At 38.4% G+C, this 21,173-nt stretch overlaps 2 protein-coding genes across 2 annotated transcripts; one reads left to right on the plus strand and one right to left on the minus strand.

The window, feature by feature from the left end:
• The first annotated feature begins 454 nt into the window (after positions 1-454).
• On the plus strand, positions 455-16,952 carry LOC101857237 (26S proteasome non-ATPase regulatory subunit 12). Its single transcript, XM_013080157.2, has 11 exons — positions 455-612; positions 6,894-6,953; positions 7,868-7,996; positions 8,616-8,723; positions 9,127-9,231; positions 10,088-10,237; positions 10,963-11,097; positions 11,950-12,062; positions 13,140-13,314; positions 14,523-14,600; positions 15,331-16,952. The coding sequence occupies exons 1-11, from the start codon at positions 514-516 to the stop codon at positions 15,559-15,561; spliced, it is 1,383 nt and encodes a 460-aa protein (XP_012935611.1). The 5' UTR covers positions 455-513; the 3' UTR covers positions 15,562-16,952.
• A 2,737-nt stretch (positions 16,953-19,689) lies between these two features.
• LOC101845308 lies at positions 19,690-20,766 on the minus strand. Its single transcript, XM_013080158.2, has one exon. It carries the CDS (start codon positions 20,692-20,694, stop codon positions 19,768-19,770), a length of 927 nt encoding a protein of 308 aa, XP_012935612.1. The 5' UTR covers positions 20,695-20,766; the 3' UTR covers positions 19,690-19,767.
• Between the last annotated feature and the right edge of the window lie 407 nt (positions 20,767-21,173).

Below are 21,173 nucleotides of genomic sequence, written 5' to 3' on the forward strand. Positions count from 1 at the left end.
CGCCACACCCACCCACCCTCCCACCACACACAAACATAATTATTACACACACATGCAACTCTCTCACAACACACACACACATGATGCTATATCAACATAATAATATAGCTTTGATAAAATACCCCTTCTCCACAAAACCAGTGCCCGTGTTTGATCCCTCTGTTGGGTACTAATTTTTCTTTCTTTCTTTTCTTTTTTTTTTTGAAGGCCTGTGTCATGCATCTCAGTCTGCTAGCTGGAACGTTATAGATCTGGACATCCCTCTCAGCCAAGGAGATTAAAAGTAAAGCACCTAGCTCTCAGTCTCAGCCCATGTTGGCTATGGCATGCTGTACTAGGTTCTGACCACTCTCTGGTTCTGACTGCGGTTCTGACATAGACTTAGATCTTCCTAGCCTAGGTTTTTACATCATTTTTGTTTAGCATGAAATTCTGATACATGTTTTTTAAAATCCCAAAGGGAAATAACTGTAACGCCGTCAGATTGTGTATTGTGCTTGTTCATAGTTCATCATGGCGACTGAAACTGGAGATGGCCGTATTCAAAAAATGGAAGTGGATTATTCTTCCACAGTGGACGAAAAGATTCCCGCTACGGAAACAATGGCTAAAGTGAGAAACTTTTATTTCTTTGTTGTTTCAACTCGCCATTAGAAACATTTTCTCTGACAATCGCCGAGCCAGTTTTATGATATCACCAATTATCGATATGATGCACAACACAAAGTTGACAAAGTCGCCCTGCCTCCGTTACACTTTGTGGAAACATATAGATCTACCTAGAGTCTAAATCTAGATCTAGATCTAGATCTAGATCTAGATTTCTTCTAGATATAAAAGTTACATTCTAGATCTAGATAGATCTAGATCTAGATCTAGATCTTACACTTTAAAGTTTATTTTGTTTATAAACCGTTTCATCAACTATATGAACAACAACAGTACCAATGATTTCTTTGTGTTGGAGTGTTGGTTCCGCGTCGTCTGCTTAATTCTTAATCAGACAGAGATTGGCAAGTTTTCTATGATCAGCTGAGTCAAAAGAGTTTTTGCTGACCACCACCACCCCCCCTCCCCGGAGTGGTGCTGCTGACTGAAGTGTCGGCGCTTTTTCGGTAGTTCCCACCCCGCCATAGTAAATTCGCGGGTTTTGGCGTAAGAGTAGAGGTGCACCCCTGACCTACTAATAAAGATAAGTTGGGGGGTTTCAGGGGGGCACGCACCCCTTGATTTTACCATAATTTGATGTTTTGCAGTTGTTAAGTTTGATATCTTAGCTTGCCGAGCATCAAACGTGTATAGATCTAGAGACGTCGGCCCTTGGCGCGACCGTGCCCTGAGCGCGACCAGTCCCCCTTTTTTCCTTTTGTGCAGCTCGTGTGCAATCTGTTTTATAAGAGTTAAGTGCCTTGTCTAGTTCCACTTTAGATCAAGAATCCTTTTCCAAGAGTGTCAGTCGTCTGCTAGATCTAGTGCAGCAGTCCAGTTCGAAGTGAAAGGCTATTGAAAACATTCTTCGAGAAGTTTTCTTCAGTTACTAAACTAGATCTAGAGTAACTGGTCCAATCCGCGACCACTTTTGTCTCTATACCCTCTGTTTATAATAAGATAATTGTTTTCATCATAATTTGGCTATTCTCACCCGCCCGGAAGTTCTTGCAAGATTAACTCCTCCCCTCTTCTCTCTCTCTGTGTCTCTTTCTGAATACTGTCTATCGGTGTGGACGATCAAATTGACCAAAACAAAGTTAAAAATGATGTTAAAACACAAAAGTAAATTAATTTGGTTGTCTACAAAGATGCTACGGCTATTTAACTTTTCGAATCGAGCCGAACTACGCGGGTCGCCATTTTGTTTTGCCCGGAAATTCTCGCGCTACTCCTCTCTCTCTTTCTCTATCTCTCTCCACTGCCCACAGACAAAATTGTACGCTTTTAGTAGCAATGCCAATCGGGCTTTCCCGCGAGGCGAAAATTTGGTCCCCGTTTACGGGCGATTTTGCGGACCCGGCCGAAGCGTAGGTGACTAACTTTGTCAACCTCGGTCTGCTCTATTTCCGAACCAATCCGAATGAAACTCGGCTACCAATCAGAAAATAGGGCAAACTAATGATATGTGGACGTTGAAGTTCGTACACATAAATTAACCTATACTTTTGGTGTCGGGAACACTTTCGTATCGTGTACACCGAAAACTATAAGGAGTTTGAATTTCAACGCCCAGATGGTAATAGATCTATCTATCCTCTATAGTGTGCTCAAATTTGAGAGTTCTGTGTCAAGTAGTTGTTTAGACCCGATCGTAAATCTACGACTACCCCCCTATCCAAAGCGGCTTCGCACGGAGACCGGCCATTTTCCCCTCACTCCCGTGGCAAATGTCTGTGACCTACAAATCCCCGCATGACTATTCCGGGCCCGTTCATTGGTCACTTGAAATAGGGCAATGGCGGGCGCGCGCATCCGGTTGTTTTTCTCTCTATTCCCCTGTAACATCACAATGGGGGTATTCCGAGGCGAGGTTATCTCGTCTCGGGGTGTTCGCGTCTCAACGGGGAAAAAGAATTTTTAATTGTACGGCATGCTAGATTGAATTAACTTATCTTTTACGGTTGGCATGGTCTAAAGTCATCATAAAAAGCTTTGCAATTATTTAGTCACGCTGCCCACATATATTCTTAAAGATCCCATGTTGTGATACGATGCTATAAATAAAATGGACTCATCCCGACACCCCTTTTTCGCAAAATCGTAATATGTACACCACAATTTTAATTATAACAAAATAACTACGAAATTGGTAGTAAATCTGACTGCAGAAATGATTTCTACACTCAAAAACACATCGGGTAGCCAAGTTTCTCTCGAACATTTGGATTAGTTACCGAGATATCGTCGATTTTCTTACAGAATCTGCTACTGCGTGGTCCACTTTTTAGGAGTATTTTCCTATATATATATATATGGGTCATCCATATTTTGCCGACCTTTACAACCCCATAACTTTTTTATTTATGAACCGTTTCTCAAAATTCAAGAAGCATAATTATCAGAATTGAAAATTCTTTCTTAGGTACCAAAAAAAGGGGGGCAAAAGTGAAAATTTAAATTTTCATTGGCATTGCTACTTTTAGTAGGCTACAGTTGTAATGGAACGTTTGTTCACGGCACAGAATTCTACAATTTTTCTGTTATCACAGTGTAGAATTCTGTGGTTTAGGGTGAACGCAAAATTTGGTGAACGCGCACCGGGTGAGAATAGCCACAAGACTCGCCTGCACTATTCTCACTCCGGGTGAGAATAGAGGTGGCCATTTGCTAAAGAAATGATTATACTAGCAATGCCAATCGGGCTTTCCCGCGAGGCGAAAATTTGGTCCCCGTTTACGGGCGATTTTGCGGACCCGGCCGAAGCGTAGGTGACTAACTTTGTCAACCTCGGTCTGCTCTATTTCCGAACCAATCCGAATGAAACTCGGCAACCAATCAGAAAATAGGGCAAACTAATGATATGTGGACGTTGAAGTTCGTAAACGTAAATTAACCTATACTTTTGGTGTCGGGAACACTTTCGTATCGTGTACACCGAAAACTATATAATAAGGAGTTTGAATTTCAACGCCGAGATGGTAATAGATTTATCTATCCTCTATAGTGTGCTCAAATTTGAACGTTCTGTGTCAAGTAGTTGTTTAGACCCGATCATAAATACACGACTACCCCCCTATCCAAAGCGGCTTCGCACGGAGACCGGCCATTTTCCCCTCACTCTCGTGGCAAATGTAAGTGAACCTACAAATCCCCGCATGACTATTCCGGGCCCGTTCATTGGTCACTTGAAATAGGGCAATGGCGGGCGCGCGCATCCGGTTGTTTTTCTCTCTATTCCCCTGTAACTTCGCTATGGGGGTATTCCGAGGCGAGGTTATCTCGTCTCGGGGTGTTCGCGTCTCAACGGGGAAAAATAATTTTTAATTGCACGACATGCTAGATTGAATTAACTTATCTTTTAAGGTTGGCATGATCTAAAGTCATCATAAAAAGCTTTGCAATTATTTAGTCACGCTGCCAACATATATTCTCAAAGATCCCATGTTGTGATACGATGCTATAATATAAATAAAATGGACTCATCCCGACACCCCTTTTTCGCAAAATCGTAATATGTACACCACAATTTTAATTATAACAAAATAAATACGAAATTGGTAGTAAATCTGACTGCAGAAATGATATTTCTACACCCAAAAACACATCGGGTGGCCAAGTTTCTCTCGAACACTCCGATTAGTTACCGAGATATCGTCGATTTTCTTACAGAATCTGCTACTGCGTGGTCCACTTTTTAGGAGTATTTTCCTATGTGGGTCATCCATATTTTGCCGACCTTTACAACCCCATAACTTTTTTTTTTTATGAACCAATTCTCAAAATTCAAGAAGCATAATTCTTAGAATTGAAAATTCTTTCTTAGGTACCAAAGAAAAGGGGACAGAAGTGAAAATTTAAATTTTTATTGGCATTGCTAATTATACTAACCTTTAAAGTTTACTAACAACTTTCTTGCACCTATTAATGTCTGTGCGCGCACGGTCGTAACCCGTTCCGTATGCGGTCGCGCCGAGGGCAAAACATTAACATGTTAAAATGCGAAATCTGCCAATGACGTTTTAGAATGAGTGACGATATCATGGTATAGACCGGAAGTCGACACACTGAAGGGGCCCTGAACATGGATTGCCTGACCTATTTTGCCGACAGAGACCGCTGAGAAGCAAAATATACGATAAGTGGTCGCGGGTTGAGCCAGGTACTCTAGAGCTAGACCTAGATGTAGATCTAGGCTCAAATAAAAGGTGGGTGGGAACTACCGAAAAGGAAGTGGCTTTCCTCACCCGGGGTGAAAATAAAATACGATCAACCTCTCATCCCGGGTGAGACTTGCCAGCGTTGGCTAATGGCTATTCTCACCCAGTGTGGACCTGTTTTTCCTTATAATTTTGGAATACTGTCTATCAGTGTGGATGATCAAATTAACAAAATCAAAGAAAAAAATGACGTTATAGCACAAAAGGCTAATTTGATCGTCTACAAAAATGCTCTTTGGCTATTTCACTTTTCGAATCAAGCCGAACTACGCGGGTCCCCATTTTGTTTTGCCCGGAAGTTCTCGCAAGATCTACTCCTCCCCTCTCTCTCTCTCCGTCTCTTTCTGAATACTGTCTTCTATCGGTGTGGACGATCAAATTGACCAAAACAGATTGAAAAGTGATGTTAAAACACAAAAGTAAATCAATGTGGTCGTCTACAAAGACGCTATGGCTATTTCACTTTCGAATCGAGCCGAACTACGTGGGTCGCCATTTTTATTTGACCGGAAGTTCTCTCTCTCTCTCTCTCTCTCTCTCTCTCTCTCTCTCCCTCTCTCTCTCTCTCTCTCTCTCTCTCTCTCTCTCTCTCTCTCTCTCTCTCTCTCCCCCTCTCTCTCTCTCTCTCACTCACTCACTCACTCACTCACTCACTCACTTTGGGAGAGTTAAATTCAGAAAAAATGAATGAGATGGACCTGATGATCACTTGTTAAAATAAAAAACATAATTTTATTGAAATCTTTTGCTGTGTGTTGCTCAAACAGTATGTCTAGATTTAGCACCGCTAACAACAACAAGGCGCTCGAATCAGCTGTCTGGATTCAGGCATGTGACTGAGAAGCTACTAGAAGCTTCAGCGTCAACTCTAGCATATATATCTTCAAGGCTTGGTGAACGGAAATTATCCTCTGTCGATGTTGTTGAGATGAGAGAATATAAAGTATAAAATAAAGTAGCCAACCAGGCGTATCTACCCACCAACAAGACTGGCGTAATATTCTGTCTCATTTGCAGATTTGATGCCAAACAGCATGTACAATAGCAGCAGCAGGGGGCATGGAAGACAGGGTGTTATGTAGCCAAACACCTTTGCCAATCAACGCCAATTTTAGAAAATTTTGTGAACGTTTAAGAAACCGGCCATTTATCTAAAAAAGTATTGCATTTTAGAATGTTGTCATGTCAGTATAATATAATCGTTTGTGTACAGTATTAAACAACACTCTTTGGGTGTGAGCACAGGATCCATACAATGAGTGATTTACAGTGCCGCGCCCTACAATTAATTTCTAATTTTGAGACAACGAATTCATATATTAAATAATTGACCCTGTCTTAACCACATTCATACTCTATGATCATTTGAAGAAGAGTTTAGACAGCATGACATACACAGCAATCCATTTATAAGTATGAAATTGTCCTTTTTCTTAACAGTAAAAGTCAATTACTCACTTTGTCTCCCTTCACCCCTCCCCCACCCCACCGGGAAGAAAACAAACTGTACCTCTTATTATTATTATTATATCTCTCTGTTCATTTGTAGCCCATTAAGTGTGTTTCCCTCAATTTGTCAGCAGGTGCGGTATAGTGTATGTATGCGTCTATGATATATGATTAAACAACAACTGCAAACAAAAAGAAAGCTTAAAAAATGAAACTGAACTGAGCTTCAAACTCTATATAAAGACATGCATTGTGAGGGACACGCAGCGTGACAGCATTGTTTCTAATCCTCTCAAAAATGGCGACAAGGCAAGCTGAATGGACCCGCACACCAATAGTGAGTTTACGTGGGTGACGTCACAGCTGCAATCTCTAGTTACGTCTTAATTGTCAAAGGATTTTAAGTTTTTATATTAGCCAGCAGTGTGTATAATAAATACGGTGTGTATTATATATAAACACCAGTTGTCTTTTTAAAGTGTTACAAGGTGTTTGTCCTTGGTAAATTACTCAAATAGAATGTTTCCTTTAAAAAACTAGTAATATCATAAAATGAGATGTTCCTTTATTTTACAGCAAGGGAAGCTTACCGATGCTATTGATCAGCTAATGTCATTGGAAAAACAGACAAGAACAGTAAGTACAAGATTACTGTATATTATATTGAAGTTTTAATCTCTCCAGCCTATACTGCTGAGGAAATAAGTTTGTGTATTCAACCCTTGAATTTTTCTTTTTTTTTAACATAATTAAGATACAATTCTGTTTTTTCAAAACTTTATTCTAAATTATAAAAGGATTTACTGTCTTTTAAAAATAATGTGTAGTCAAGGTTTTCTGTACAAAGTTGTATTTTATGTTTCTGTAAAGTTTTAAAGTGTAAATATATTTTTTGGTGCATTTTTCTAGTAAGTGTAGATTATCTGACATTTTCCAAATGTGTACCATATTTTATCATGTAGAGATATAATATATATATGGTGCTTATGTACTTACTGAGAAAATGGGTAATTCATGTAAAAAAAAAAAAAAAGATTAGGTAAGGTAAAATCTTATTAATCTATGGCGCACAACATTTTTTCTATAACCCCCCCCCACCAAAACAACGTTACTGTACTATTTCTGTACTCTTTACAGACATTTTTGTAGAAAACTTTGTAATCAGTCACCCTAAGTATTGTCTGTTCCATAAGTTAGAGAGTTTTCTTTATTGTGACTTCCAAAAATAAAAGAAAAACAGAAACAACTTGGAAGTTAATCTTTATCTTTTCTTCGTGTTTCTGTTTTTCTGCTACAGGTTGGATGGTTTTTTAAATTATGATCTTAATGAACAAGATTGGAGTTGCCCTTGATAACCCTGCCTGTTTTGCTGCTCTCATAACTTGATGAACTAATAAAATTTAGTGGGCAGCTTTAAGACTGAGAGGAATAACAAAGTATGTGTATACAACTAAAAAAATGATAGTTTTGATTTCAGACTTTTTAACTGTTGAAATTTGTGAAACTTATTGTGACTTTTCTAATGGTGTCATTTTTATTATTCTTTTCAGGCTGCAGATACTCACTCAACAAGCCGTATTCTTGTGGCTATTGTCAAGATGTGCTTCGAAACGAAGAACTGGGATGCTTTGAATGAGAACATAGTTTTGCTGACAAAGAAAAGAGGTCAAATCAAGCAGGTCTGATCCCTTTTTTGAACCGCAATAGAAATTTGAGAACTTTCTTCTTCCTTAGTAAGAGCCATCTTTTTATACATTATGTAGCTCATGTTTCATTGATTGCTGGAGATTGTTGCATCTCGTAAGAGTTTGAATTGTTTCTTTATAGTTGTTAACAAGATATCCGGTGACCCCTTTTTATCTTTATAAACTAAATAATCTAAATTTTTCTGTTTTATATTATAAGAGTTAAAACTCATTTAACTGAATGGTGACTCAAGGATGCCTTTTTATTTCGTAGTGACACTGGTAGGTGTACATGCAGTCATATTTTGGTGGTAAGTAGGTGAAGGACTTATTCTTTTAGCATCATGTTTGAGCATTTGGATTGTTGAATCGTGTTATCAAAACTTTTTCTGTCCCTGTAATACGGCTGAATGTCCTAACTTTATTTTTTCCCCAATTTCTCTTGTCAGATTCTTTTTGGTGAAGGATTGAACTGATTATATCAGTTGTCCCCCATATATTTATTAAAGTGATGGTTTCATCAAATTTAATTTTTATGTCTGAATGCATGTGTGACATTATTTACTTTGTATAAAAATGTGAGGTTTATTTATTTATTTTTTTTCCCATTTAGTCTGTGACCAAAATGATCCAAGAAGCATGTACATATGTGGAAAAGATGCCAAACAAAGAGACAAGACTGAAGCTGATTGATACTCTTCGCACTGTCACTGCTGGCAAGGTTAGTCAAATTTTACATCATTTTATGTCCGACATATGAATGATTGAAAATGAAGCCAAATGTAAGCTTTCTTATAAAACGCTTGTGACATACAAGCAAAATAATATGATTAAAGGAAAGGAATCAGAATGTGAAATAATAATATAATGAATTGAAATTACTATTTCTTTCCAAAGTAAAGAAAAGTCTCGGCAATGATGGCAATGAGTATATTGGTCATCTCTTGTATGACGCTCAAGTGGTTATAAATCCTTCTTTGAGTCTTTATTGCATTTATTTTCATGTACTTTCTATTGTTGAAATTGAAGAAATATTGACAGCATAGTCTGATAAAGTGCCAAGATCCCTCAATGCTGCATTGTGTAAGGTAAGACTCAATGACTTCTACTAATTTCTCTTTCAGATCTATGTTGAGATTGAAAGAGCCAGACTGACTCGTACATTAGCTAAAATCAGGGAGGATGAAGGAGACATTTCCACTGCAGCATCTGTGTTACAAGAACTTCAGGTAATGTTTAATTGTTATGATTTTCATTTTTTTATGTTTAACTGCTTGATCCCTTGGTTTTCATTGTGCTAGTCACTGTCCTAGGTTTACCACATTCCTATTAAGGTTTTAGTCACTGAAATTGGTACGCTTGATCAGTTCCGTAGTATGTAAAGCAGCTGTCAGGAGATATTTGTGGGCTGTGTTTGGAAGTAGCAACCATTTTTTCCACCTAGAACAATTGTTAATTAGAAAAGAATTTCCATACTTTGAAAATACATTTCTGCGTTGCTTTTTCTAGCATAAATGGCCACTTCCCGTTTCTCTCCCATGTGGTTTGTTTTTCATAATAAAGACACTGTAATAGACATCAACATATCTCAAATGGCCAGTTTTCTCCTTGACAATGGGTGGCTGTCTCAGCCAATTTCGACTGTAGTTTTCAACATAACCATTCATTGTAGATTGGTGAAGTGGAAAAAAGTGCCATATTCTAGTATTACCTACATTGGTGTGACTGAATGCAGTGAGCTGTAATTTTGTCCCCCAATCAGATATTTGATTTACATTTATGTAATAGCCCTTGTTTATGGTGTCAATAATTTATTTGGTTAATCTTAAATCAGCTAATGTTGCATTTTCCGTAGATAGTGAAGTGAAGAAATGTAATTCGTGCTGATTATTTACTTGGATTTTCTCAATAGTCTCAAATTTATGAAAATTTGGGGGTGACTTAACAATGAAAAATGCTCCTCTGTAATCACCACTGCTTTGGTACAAATGCTTTATGTTTGCTCTGTATAAGCGGGAGAACGTTTATGACAAGGTATTTTGCCGGTTATGTATCAATTTCTCTCTTTTCGTCTCTCTTAAACAGGTTGAAACGTTTGGTTCAATGGAGCGCAAGGAGAAGGTTGAGTTCATTCTAGAACAAATGCGACTTTGTCTTGCCAAGAAGGACTACATTCGTACCCAGATTATCAGCAAGAAAATCAGCACTAAATTCTTTGAAGATGCTGATACAGTGGTAAGGTTTATATTAGTGACTCTTTTAGCATGAAAGCATACCTGTTTGTGCACTGAACTTTTAACGTGTTTTAATTTGAAAAGAAATAACCCGTGCAGCCATTGATAAACAGGTATCTAGAGACAAATATTAAACAATATTTTTTTTATAGACAGTATGTGTCAAAATATTTCATTGGTTATTGTGATTGGACAATTTGAACAGAAATAACTGCTTTAAAATTATGAATTTAAATAAAAATGGTTTACTTAGATAAGTTCGTATTTGTCCAACTTTTAGTTTTTTTCTCATTTCTTGCCATGATAAGGTGTACTCATAGTTGTAAAATTAGTGATTGAATTCTGCTGTAGTGAGCTACTTTTGCCAATTTTTGTTTCACTCAGGTTGGAGAGGATACTGTCAGTTTGTAGAGACTATCAATGAATCTAAATGGTATGTGATACACATACTGCCGTGTTGTAGTGTGTCTCTAGGGCAAGGGGATTATTGTTTTGTGCTTGTCTGCCTTTCTTTGAAGATGATGTGACATGAGATTGATAGATTAAAATTAATACTGTAAAACTTGGCTTTGTATTATTACTCTTTTACGTTTTTGCCTTCCTTTTTTCCCCCCTCTGCTTGTGCTTGGAGGTGTAGCCATGGCAGGTGAAGTTTCCTAGATAGCCCTTCTGTGGACTGTCTGTTTATCTTTACCATTGTTCTTCTCATGTCTTGTTGGTCTACAGGAACTCAAGCTGAAGTTTTACCAGCTGATGATTGAGCTGGACCAGCACGAAGGCTCCTACCTAGCTATTTGCAAGCACTACCTGGCTATATACAACACTGACCAGATCAAGAAAGACAAAGAAAAAATGAAAGAGGTAACGAGAAAAGACTATTTGACAGATTTTGTGCAATGGTAGAACTATCTAGTCATCACCAGAAATCTCGTTTTTCTATTTTTTTTTGGTCAAATAAATTATTAGTGAAAAAAATTCTGGGGATTGCTGCTGAATTGGCTATTTGTTTTCAAATGGTCCTCAAACTGATCCTGTTGTGAGAGACTGGAGTGTTGCAGACAAAGGGTTATACAGTAAAACTCGTTTATAATAAAGTCCTTGGGGTGACCTTCAAGTTAGTTTATAACCGAGTATTTGTTATGAGAAGGGTGTGACTAAAGTGAGAGTTAAAAAATTTATAAGGATAGGGTCACCCGCTCTGAACATGTCAGCATATAAAAAGAAAGAGCCAATGGTGCTCCAAAGTACTTGCTTATATTAGCAGTTGCTTCCCTTGACACAGCCCCTGAACAAAGGAGTTTAGCTTGGTTTCAAACAAGAGTCAGCCGGCTAGGTATAGCATATGACATGTGGTTCCACAGACCTGTGTGTAGCACTTTATAAAAATCTAAGTTTAACCTCTTTTTTTTATAAACAACCTCTCTCTTTACCTTAAAATCCTAGCCAAAATCATGTTAGTTAAATGCTCCCTAAACATGCATTTGTTGACCACAGACTGTTTACATTGCTTTGTTTTGATGTTGAGTGGATGACTGGAAGGTGCTGCCAAGTGCTACTCTTTTATGTTTTATATGGTACCGATTTTGTTGTGGGCAGTGGTCCTATTTTTTTTTCCTTGTACTGAATTATCATCCATTGTGTAGGTGTGATGCTCTGTGACTGACAATACAGAGACCCTGTAACTCAGCTCTCTCTATCTGATTTCTATTTCAGGCGCTGTGTTGTGTAGTTCTGTACCTTGTGCTAGCTCCCTTTGACAATGAACAGTCAGATCTATTGCACCGAGTGGCAAAGGACAAGAACATGGAGGAAGTTCCCTTTTACGAGTAAGTACTCCCTTTGTTATGTGTTTCAAATGTTTTCCCTCTTATTAGATGTATCTACAATTTTCATTTTTTTGACAAGATCAGTCAGTCAAACTGTAGTTCAATTTTTATTAAGTGTTGGGAGAGGTTATTTTTGTAAAAAGTTAATTCTGAGAGGTAAATACTTTAATATTGAATTTTTCAAAGTTCTGGTATTAGAGCTTGCCGCAGAAAGGGGTTATGCGCTATACAAGTGTTTTGTTTTATTATTATTTGTTATATACAGGATGTTTATTCTCAAAGGTAATAGTGAATAAAAAAAATGTCTTTTTGTAGACTTTTTGTATGCTTGTATCGAAGTCAGGATTTTTGATTTTTAGACAATCAGAATGTGTGCTGTGCCAATATTGGTTGCTGGGATTAAATGAATGAAAAAGTTAATTGTTAGAATGGGTTTCCTCTATGTAGTTCTGTTTGAAGATTTAAAAAATGTGCTATTAAAATACAGGGCAGTTTGCTTAAACTGAAATCTGTGGGACGCTGAATTTTCTCTGGTGTAGCCAGGGTTTTGGTTTAGACTTAGATGAAAAAGAAAAAAAAATTTCCCCAAGAATTAGAGGCATCTTTATGTCAATTGAAAACTCTGAGATGCCTAAGTAAATATGTTTTTTAGGGGAAGATCAGGTTTGCATTGATTACATTACAACCGTATGCTCGATATGGCTAGCTACCTTTGGGGTTGGGAAATAAAAAGTTTAATGTCACTTCATAGCATGCATAGGTTGAAAAGGTTTAGAAAAGGAAACCATAGCATGGGCAAAACAAATTTCACTCTCTTTCTTTCTCTTCTTCACAGTTCCCCCATCCTTATGTCCCTCTGTTCTTTGTACCCTTCATTTCCTCCCTTTTCTCTATTTTTTTGTATGGCTGGTAGTCTAAAATTGTCTTAAAAATTATTTCTCTGCTATGAAATAATTTCTTTGCAAGGTACGAATAATTTCAGTTACCATCATAGGTTTGTTAAGAATTTTTCTTGGTTAAAGCTGCAAAATTTGACTTTTCCGAAAGGTTGAAGTTTAACTTGTTTGGTCTCGGCAGGAAATTTCTGAAGAACTTCACCACGAATGAAATCATCAACTGGAGTGGCCTCTGCAAGGAATATGAGAAGGGACTGCGTGGTGGAGAAACAGCCACATTTGTTTTCAGTGCCAGTAGCAAAGTGGAGGGCGGAGAGAAACGCTGGGCAGATCTCAAGAACAGAGTTGTAGAACATGTGAGTGCTCTTCGCTTTCTTTACAACAGCTGATAGATATTTTGGCACTTTCCAAAGACTTTGTTTATTCACTCTTTTCTTATGAAAGGGTGCCACTTTTATGGAGAGTTCCAGAATTTTTGTACTTTGAAAAGAATGGGACTACTTTTTCGTATTAGATGACCACTTTCAATTGGTGATGTCAGTATTTCTCTTTGGTTAAAGTTCATGTAGTAAAGTTTTTTTGGTCTTTACTGCTATTATTAGTACAGCACTGGCTGAGCTTATGCTTCGTTTTTGTTTGGTGAGGCCTCTGTGTTTTCTCTGTTACCGGGCAATATTGAGGGCAGGGGTAAGAAATTTTTTCGAAGATCTTGCTGGTTGGTGCTTTAAAAAACCTGAATTTTGCTGGTTTTACGAGGATGAGAGCAGAGGAAGTTTAAATTTAGATGGTTCTGTTCTGATGTGGTACAGAGGGACACATTGTTTTAACAAGTAAAAAGTTGCAGTTTAGTGTCTTCTGTTTTGAAATTTCACTCCTCAGTGTTTATGTTGCTGAAGATTGGGATTGTTGAAACTCCTCTGAAATCTAGAGATGCAAGAATCTCAGACAGTACCCGTTACTGTAGTTTGTAAAATACTGGGGTGTTGGGAACTTACTGGCAAAGTCCTGGAAAGTTGTTTGTATGTGGCCATTTTCTTGCTAATTTTATCTCTGACACCAGGCAACCTTCACCGCCGTCAATTGCAAACATCTCGTCTTCTGTTCAAGATAGATGGGTATTTTTTCTCATCAAAGCAGGATAAATGAACAAGTTGTAAGATGATACTATACTAACAACTCCATCTGATTCCATTGTGTTGTGCCACATACCATGTATTGCTGCAGTTAAGAAATTAGTATTTTGTACATTTTCTTCTGTAGCTGCTTTGAAAGAAAACAATAAAAAGGGTTAAGTGTTTTAATTTTCACTGGTTATGCCCCTTCTCTTGACATTAGTGGAACCGGAAGTTGTGGGCTCAATTGTGTAGTCGGAACTAGTGTGTGTTGTGGTTAAAACAATTATCTCTTTATCCAGAAGTCAGGTTTCATTTTGCTTGAATCTTATGCTTAGTTTGTCTAATAGTTTTTCAAAGATCTCTATAATTTAGGCTTAGAATCTTTCTAATCAGCAAGTTGTGTCCATTCTCTCCATTGATTAATGTTGTTGTTCCATTATCTTTTGCAGAACATTCGTGTAATGGCCAAGTACTATACACAGCTACGCATGCAGAGAATGGCTCAGTTACTTGACCTGTCTGAAAGTGTAAGTCCTATTCTTTATTCCAGATGCCTCTTTATTATTGTATTTCTCAGCTTTTGTTTCTAAAATGCAGAAGAAATAATGTGAGAAATATTTGTTACAAGAAGCTAGGCATCCTTCTGCCAGCCACTCGTGGTCAAGGCACAGGGCGTCTAAAAATAGGCATGTCCATTTAAAGGGCAATAACTTTGTCACTCCAAGATAGCAAAACAGAAGAAAGAGACACAAGAATGCACGTATGTCAATTGTGGGCCAGAGAGAGGCATCACTAGTGTACTGTTAGCTTACATTAATCACACACATATGTGGATCTCTGCGCACTGTTTATAGGCCTAGAAAAGCAAGGATAGCAGACGTTTGCCTGTCATGTGACCTTCATTTGGTCATGGCTTATTGTCTCTGAAGTTAGTTCACAAAAGCACTACACATGAGCATGTTTCATGACGTCACTTTGAATACAACAAGCGTCCCCACTCTCACTTCTTGTAATTTACTTTTGTGTCATCCACTTACCATTCCTCCTAGAGTTTAGTCTGTTCCTTTTTCGTGGCCTACCAGGTACTATTGACTCGTGGGTATCTTTTACCTGTTGTCAGAACAGTGTAGGTCTTTCATGTGTCCTCTCAGGAAATGGTGGAAGTTCTTTTGAGCCAACTGAATATATTTTTTTATCCTCGTTTTACATTTTTTAAAAATATTTAGAAATCACATCCAGGCTGTTTGTTTCTAACAGGAGACTGAGGAGTTCCTCTCCAACCTGGTGGTGAACAAAACTGTCCAGGCCAAGATTGACCGACTGGCCGGTGTGGTCAGTTTCAGCCAGCAGCGTGACCCTAATGCCGTGCTCAACGCCTGGGCGACCCGTGTCTCCGATCTGATGCAGCTGGTGCACAAGACCAACCACTTGATCAACAAGGAGCAGATGGTTCATCAGCTGGGTCCTGCTGCCGATGTTAAAGCTTAAAGTTGTCTCCTCTTTTTAGGGGCTTGGGAAATAGAAAGGGACAGGAGTTGATACTTTGAATATATAAATATTACAGCTCTGTGCCTGTCATGTGTATGGTGCCCTCAGATAATTAGTTGGATGTTTAAAAAAAAACTTTGATAAGAATAGCTCCAGAGGTGTAACACCTGTCTCCTGTTTGTCCTTTTGAATTTAGAATTACATTTTTTTTCTTCTAAAATTTGAAATAATTTGAGGAACTTCAATGCGTAATGTTGATAAATTTCCATAGGATATGAAAGTTCACCAGTGATTGTAAAATTTGACAAATAAATGCATCATTTACTTGACACAGTTTATAAGGGAATCGATAGAAATAAATGTTTTGTAATTTCATTTATATTTAGATATATCGGAACTATACTAAATTCTGCATTTCTAGTTCTGATAAGAAAAGTATGGCACATAGCTTCTGTATATGAGAACATTTGTGACACATTTGCTGTCATTACTCTTCCTGATTCTTTTCTTTTTTCTGTGTTGGGGCACAACTGTGAAAGGGGAGGGTGGAGGGGAGTGTGAAAATGCGGATATTTTGACAGGTGGGATGGCATGACAAGAATGAGATTTTGGAATTTTCACTTAGCAAAGATATTGTCTGGTGTTTGTCATGCTGTTGTTGTTTGGAGAGTTGTCAGTGTGAGTGAAATGTGTAAGCGGCTGTGTGAGGGGCTGAATGGTGAGCATGGAAAAAGTTATTTGCACTTGTGTGGAAAGGTTATACGACCTCTTTTGGTACAGTTTCTCGTTGTTGGAATGCTGTTTCATCCCCAAATATGTTTCCTTGTGTATTTCACACTTTGATTTTGCGTATTTCTTTGTTTAGTTTGTTAACTTATTGATCATTTACATGTGTTGCTTTAACAAAAACCTTGTGGTTACAGCGAAGTGGATTGAAAAGAGGCTTTTGTTGGGGGGGGGGGGGGGGGGTTATTTTATTCTGTGAAAGTGACTTTAAATAATACTGTTAGTTGGATTTCTACAGCTTGATATGTCATTTTTAGATTTAAATTAGAAGACTGTTGTGATCTGTAAAATGATAGAAGTTCAGAATTAAAATATGTGAACTTTGAGCAGTCTCAAGTTTATTTTGCTATGTTTATCACAGGTTGATTTCCTTCTTTTTTTTATTTTGCAATCTCCTGTTTGATCTGAAGGGCACCCAGTTGTAGATTTCCTTTATCTGGGGTAGTGTGCTTGTTTAGCATTTGTGTGTGGCTGAGGTCTGTATTCATTGTTGTCAAACTTGGCTTTTGACATACATGTGTGACAACTACTGTCATTTGGATGAATGACACTTCTGACAGTTTGTACAAATGTCATGGTATTGAATTAAAATGATCTTTGGTACATTTCATAGTTACTTTTTCTTTGTATTATGGTTTCTATTTTATGGGAGTTGTGCTGTTAATATTTCTTTGGGGCCAGACTTGAACCTTCACTGTCCCTCTATTGTTTTTGTCTGCCTGCTTTGCTTTCTCCCATTGCTTGATTAACCTTTATCTCCATGATTATGCACAACTTGAACAGACAAATTAGTTTACTTATTGGAAGGTTTATTGTCTTTTTGGAAGAGGGGGGGGGGGGGGGTGGAGATGTGTATTTAAAAAATGCAGTTTGGAGATTGGATGGAGGTCACTGCTTCCTGTAGAAAGTTCTCTTTGACAGACTGCAGGAGATGGATGAGTCCTTTCACTTCTTTTTGGCAACCTGGAAAGCTCTGTCCTTGTAGTGGGTGGTTGGCGGGTGCTCTGGTGTGGTTTGCTCCTTCTTTCCCATCAAACATCTATCGTCCTTATCTCCCCTCCTTTTTTTATGTTTGTTACTCTCTTGTAACACCTCTGATCTTCTGGCACTCATATGACCTTTTGCGGTTGCGAGCGCCGTAAAACCTCTACTAAAACTAAAAAAGAGATATTTGATACAGGTATGAGTTGCCGCTTGAGACAATAGAGCCTGGCACCTTTGTTGTGCACACTTGATGATACTTCATCTGTATCATTGCAGTTTGCATGCTTCTGGGGATTATGTCCTTTGCTTTAGACATGATCCAAATTCAAATGGTCTTGAATTGTCATCAGTTCCAATTCCAATGAACAACAACGAAATAGAGAAACAAGCTTTGGGAAGCAGAGGTGACACGTTCATGAGCATAGCCAAGACAGACAGAAAGTGTCAAGTCCTGATTTATAAAACGGTACAATCCTTCAGTACTGTTTGACATTATTTTAAGTAGCTTTATATAATAATTGTTGTATCTACACTGAACACTTCTTAAATTCAATATATTTGGCAAGAAGCTGGCACTGTTGTCCTCAGCCAGTGATGTACTTAGAACTTCGAGTGTATGGCCCTGTTTAAATATGCCATTAAATAGATTTCGGCCACAACGTTGGTTTAACTTTAATGTTCGTCAATTGTACCGTCTGCTCGATGAATTGCGTTTCCTGTTGAATTTGTCTGTCGCCGCGGATATTTTCAGAGCTCGGGCTATGCTAGTTGGGCGACGTGAAGGCGCTGACACTGCTATGTGGGAAGAACCAGGAGAGCTAGGGAGAGGTACTCAGTTGCTTTATTCAGAGTCTGGGATTCAAAAACTCTGCATCTTAAGTATGAAAGTACTGATGATGGACAGCGAGCTGATAGACAGCCCACAAAGATCAGGCCGAATTCTAAGCGTTATGTTAGCTGTTGTCATGAAAGAAGGCTACCAATAAATACATGCATGTAGCTGCTAACTTGATATCAATTTAAAATCTTCACTCTTAAGTCTTACCATAACAATTTGCCATATCTTTCTCTTATTGTGGACACGACAAGATTGAACTTGAGTTCTATGATTAGCTGAGTTGTCCAAAGCCGCGATCTGACCTTGGACCTGACAACGATACATGCCATACACGTGTTAGCTTGGCAGCGATAGTGAGCCAGGGCAGTTATTTCTAGCGCTCGTTATGTATAAGGGATTAGTGGACGACGACCCACGCTCGACTCAATTTATTTTGGACCATACCTTGAAAAGGACTACTCTGCTTAGCCTACATGACATATTGCATGTATTCAGGCGCGGTTCGTCCATAGAACACGGTCGTGCAGTGTCGCCCAAAATGTTTTAATATTCTATTACTTAAAGCCCTCCCAAACATAAAATAAAAGAAGCAAGAAACAGGCACTAGCCAAGTATACCAAAACAAGGTCTTCGCTGGCGTTGTAACTGCCTTGTTCGTGTCTATATCGCCGTAAAACATCTACCATACCATGCCAAAGTCTACACACTTTAACTAAACACAATAGTATATTCAAAAGTGGTAACCTGACCTATAAATCGCTCTTTGGGATAACCCCAGCGATGACGACACTCGCAGCGAGTTTGGCGGTACTTTAATATTAATAAGCTGGCACATCTCAAATGTGCTCCTGACGAATAGTGCCGATTCATAGCCCACAGGAGGCAGTCCAAAAATAAACACGATTGACTGTACGCTATTCAATGCCAAAAGTATGTGAGCCTCGGAGCAATCCAGCGGAGTGCTCAAATGAATTATGATTGGTTCATCGTCTTGCCGCTATTTTAAGTGACTCTTTGACCGTGAACCTGAGGGAGGTGAACGTGATATACTTAAGTCACCGTCCTATGGGCTGTGCCTTTAAATGGTTTTGTAGTGAAGTGGTGAAAGTTATTACTGGAGTGTTCAGTTCTAATGCAGGAGGAATGAATTTGATGTTTAGCTAACAAACAAATTTGGTTCTAGAAATCAAAGCGACACGTAAAAAGAATTAAAATAAAGCATAAGGTTCTCCTTCACCAACCCAAAGATCCTGAAATTATAGACCATCCAATTTACTATGCCCTTGATTATCTTCAGCCTAAAATAGCTTAATTGTGCACGCCCACTTTTTTGCCCCATGAGCCGCCCCTGCATGTGTTATGTTAATAATACTTATCTCATTGCTGAAAACATGGAGTGGATTATTCCTAATGGGAAATAGAACAAGATTTGTGCAGTTGGTCATTTTCAACTATTTTGTTGCTGTTATTTCAGCCATTTTCCCGTCTTTTCAAAATTCGGCGCAGTCGTCAGATGTATTGCTTGTTATTGGTTCAGTTTCGGGGTGAGTCAAGGTTATCTCTAAAGATGAACACATCCCGCAGTTTTTTGAGAGTCCTTACGGTTTGGAGAACTCAGGGAAAACTTCCGCTGGTAGAGGATCATATTGTGACATCAGGAAGTCTTTTTCTAGAATTTTCTTCACGAGTAACCGCTGGTGGAGAGGAATTTGTCTGTACATTTTCGATATCATGTTTTTTCGTTGCTGGGTGTGGTTGAAATTATCCTTTGAGAACAAATGCGCATTAGATGCCAAATTGCCGAACTGTTCACCTGAAATTTTCTCGCTCTGATTTCTGGAGACTGGTAGTTTCATATCTTCTGAAATATATCCTCTAACCTGGAATGATAGCCATAGAGACTTCATTACTGTAAATTTGTCTGTACACATTCTAACGTACTTTAAACCATCGGTCAAAACTTCCGCTGTTTTTCTTAGAATAGTTTTTTCCTCTAGGGGAACAATTTGCACACTGACATTTACACTTTTTAGAATATGGGCCAGGTCCTCTCTGAAAGTTTCCAAGTGGCCCAGGAAAGTGTAATTTCTCTGACAGAGATGACACTGATCATGGATGGGGATGAAATGTGGATTTCTGTGCAGCCCTGATGTTTCAGATTCTATAAAATAGTTTATGAAGTCAGCAAAGGTGGCATAGGCGGCGCACTTCTTGGTCCATTTGTCCGAGCCGTTGAGGACTCGTGCTCCCTTCATGATGTCATAGCCAACTGTTGACCACCAGCTGGGAGTTGTGAGGACTTTGTCGATGTATCCCGAGATGAGTCGAGAATAAGGTTCTCGTACAAAAACGAAACTCTTTCTTTTTCGAGCCCGATAGCGCTTGATCGAACCCCCGTGTACTTTTTCCAACGTGTTCAGCTGTTCTTTCAGCGCGTACTGGATGTATGTGGTTCCCACTTTGGGGATTCGGCACCAGCGGAGTCGGTCAAAGGCCACGAAGACGGTCCGGCCAGTAAGTGACATCACGTTCTTGTCGTTTGCGGAAACTTCTGAACGTTTACACTCCTTGTTCAAGTGTTCTCGCCTTTGCTGGAACCTCTGTTCAACCTGAGTGTGTTAAAAAATAAGTGAGATAAAAAAACAATAACAAAAAATTACGACACACAAATATCTAGACGTTTTTTCTTTTTTCTTTTTTTTCTCTTTTTTTTGCATTAGAAATAGTCGTCATATTTTTGTTGGTAAAAAACAACAACAACAATATAAAAAAATACCCCCAAACTACACAAACTTGCAAAGAAATAAATATAACAAACACGAGCATATTCATAATAGATCTAGATCTAGATCTACAGCTGAAAGTTACAGAGAATATATTTTTGGGGGTTTTTTTTCTTACTGAAGTGTATTGTTTTTTTCTTCCAAATACACAACAAATTAGTGATACTGATATGTTCTGTTTTAAATTTTTCCGTACATAAAACATGAAAATCATGAAAATT

Source organism: Aplysia californica, unplaced genomic scaffold, assembly GCF_000002075.1.
Source record: "Aplysia californica isolate F4 #8 unplaced genomic scaffold, AplCal3.0 scaffold00076, whole genome shotgun sequence".
Classification (NCBI taxonomy): Eukaryota; Metazoa; Mollusca; class Gastropoda; order Aplysiida; family Aplysiidae; genus Aplysia; species Aplysia californica.

Coding starts and splice junctions, on each gene's coding strand:
- LOC101857237 (XM_013080157.2), top strand. CDS start 514: ATGGCGACTGAAACTGGAGATGGCCGTATTCAAAAAATGGAAGTGGAT. Junction 6,954..7,867: donor TGGAAAAACAGACAAGAACA/GTAAGTACAAGA, acceptor TATTCTTTTCAG/GCTGCAGATACTCACTCAAC. Junction 12,063..13,139: donor GAGGAAGTTCCCTTTTACGA/GTAAGTACTCCC, acceptor TGGTCTCGGCAG/GAAATTTCTGAAGAACTTCA.
- LOC101845308 (XM_013080158.2), bottom strand. CDS start 20,694: ATGTCACTTACTGGCCGGACCGTCTTCGTGGCCTTTGACCGACTCCGC.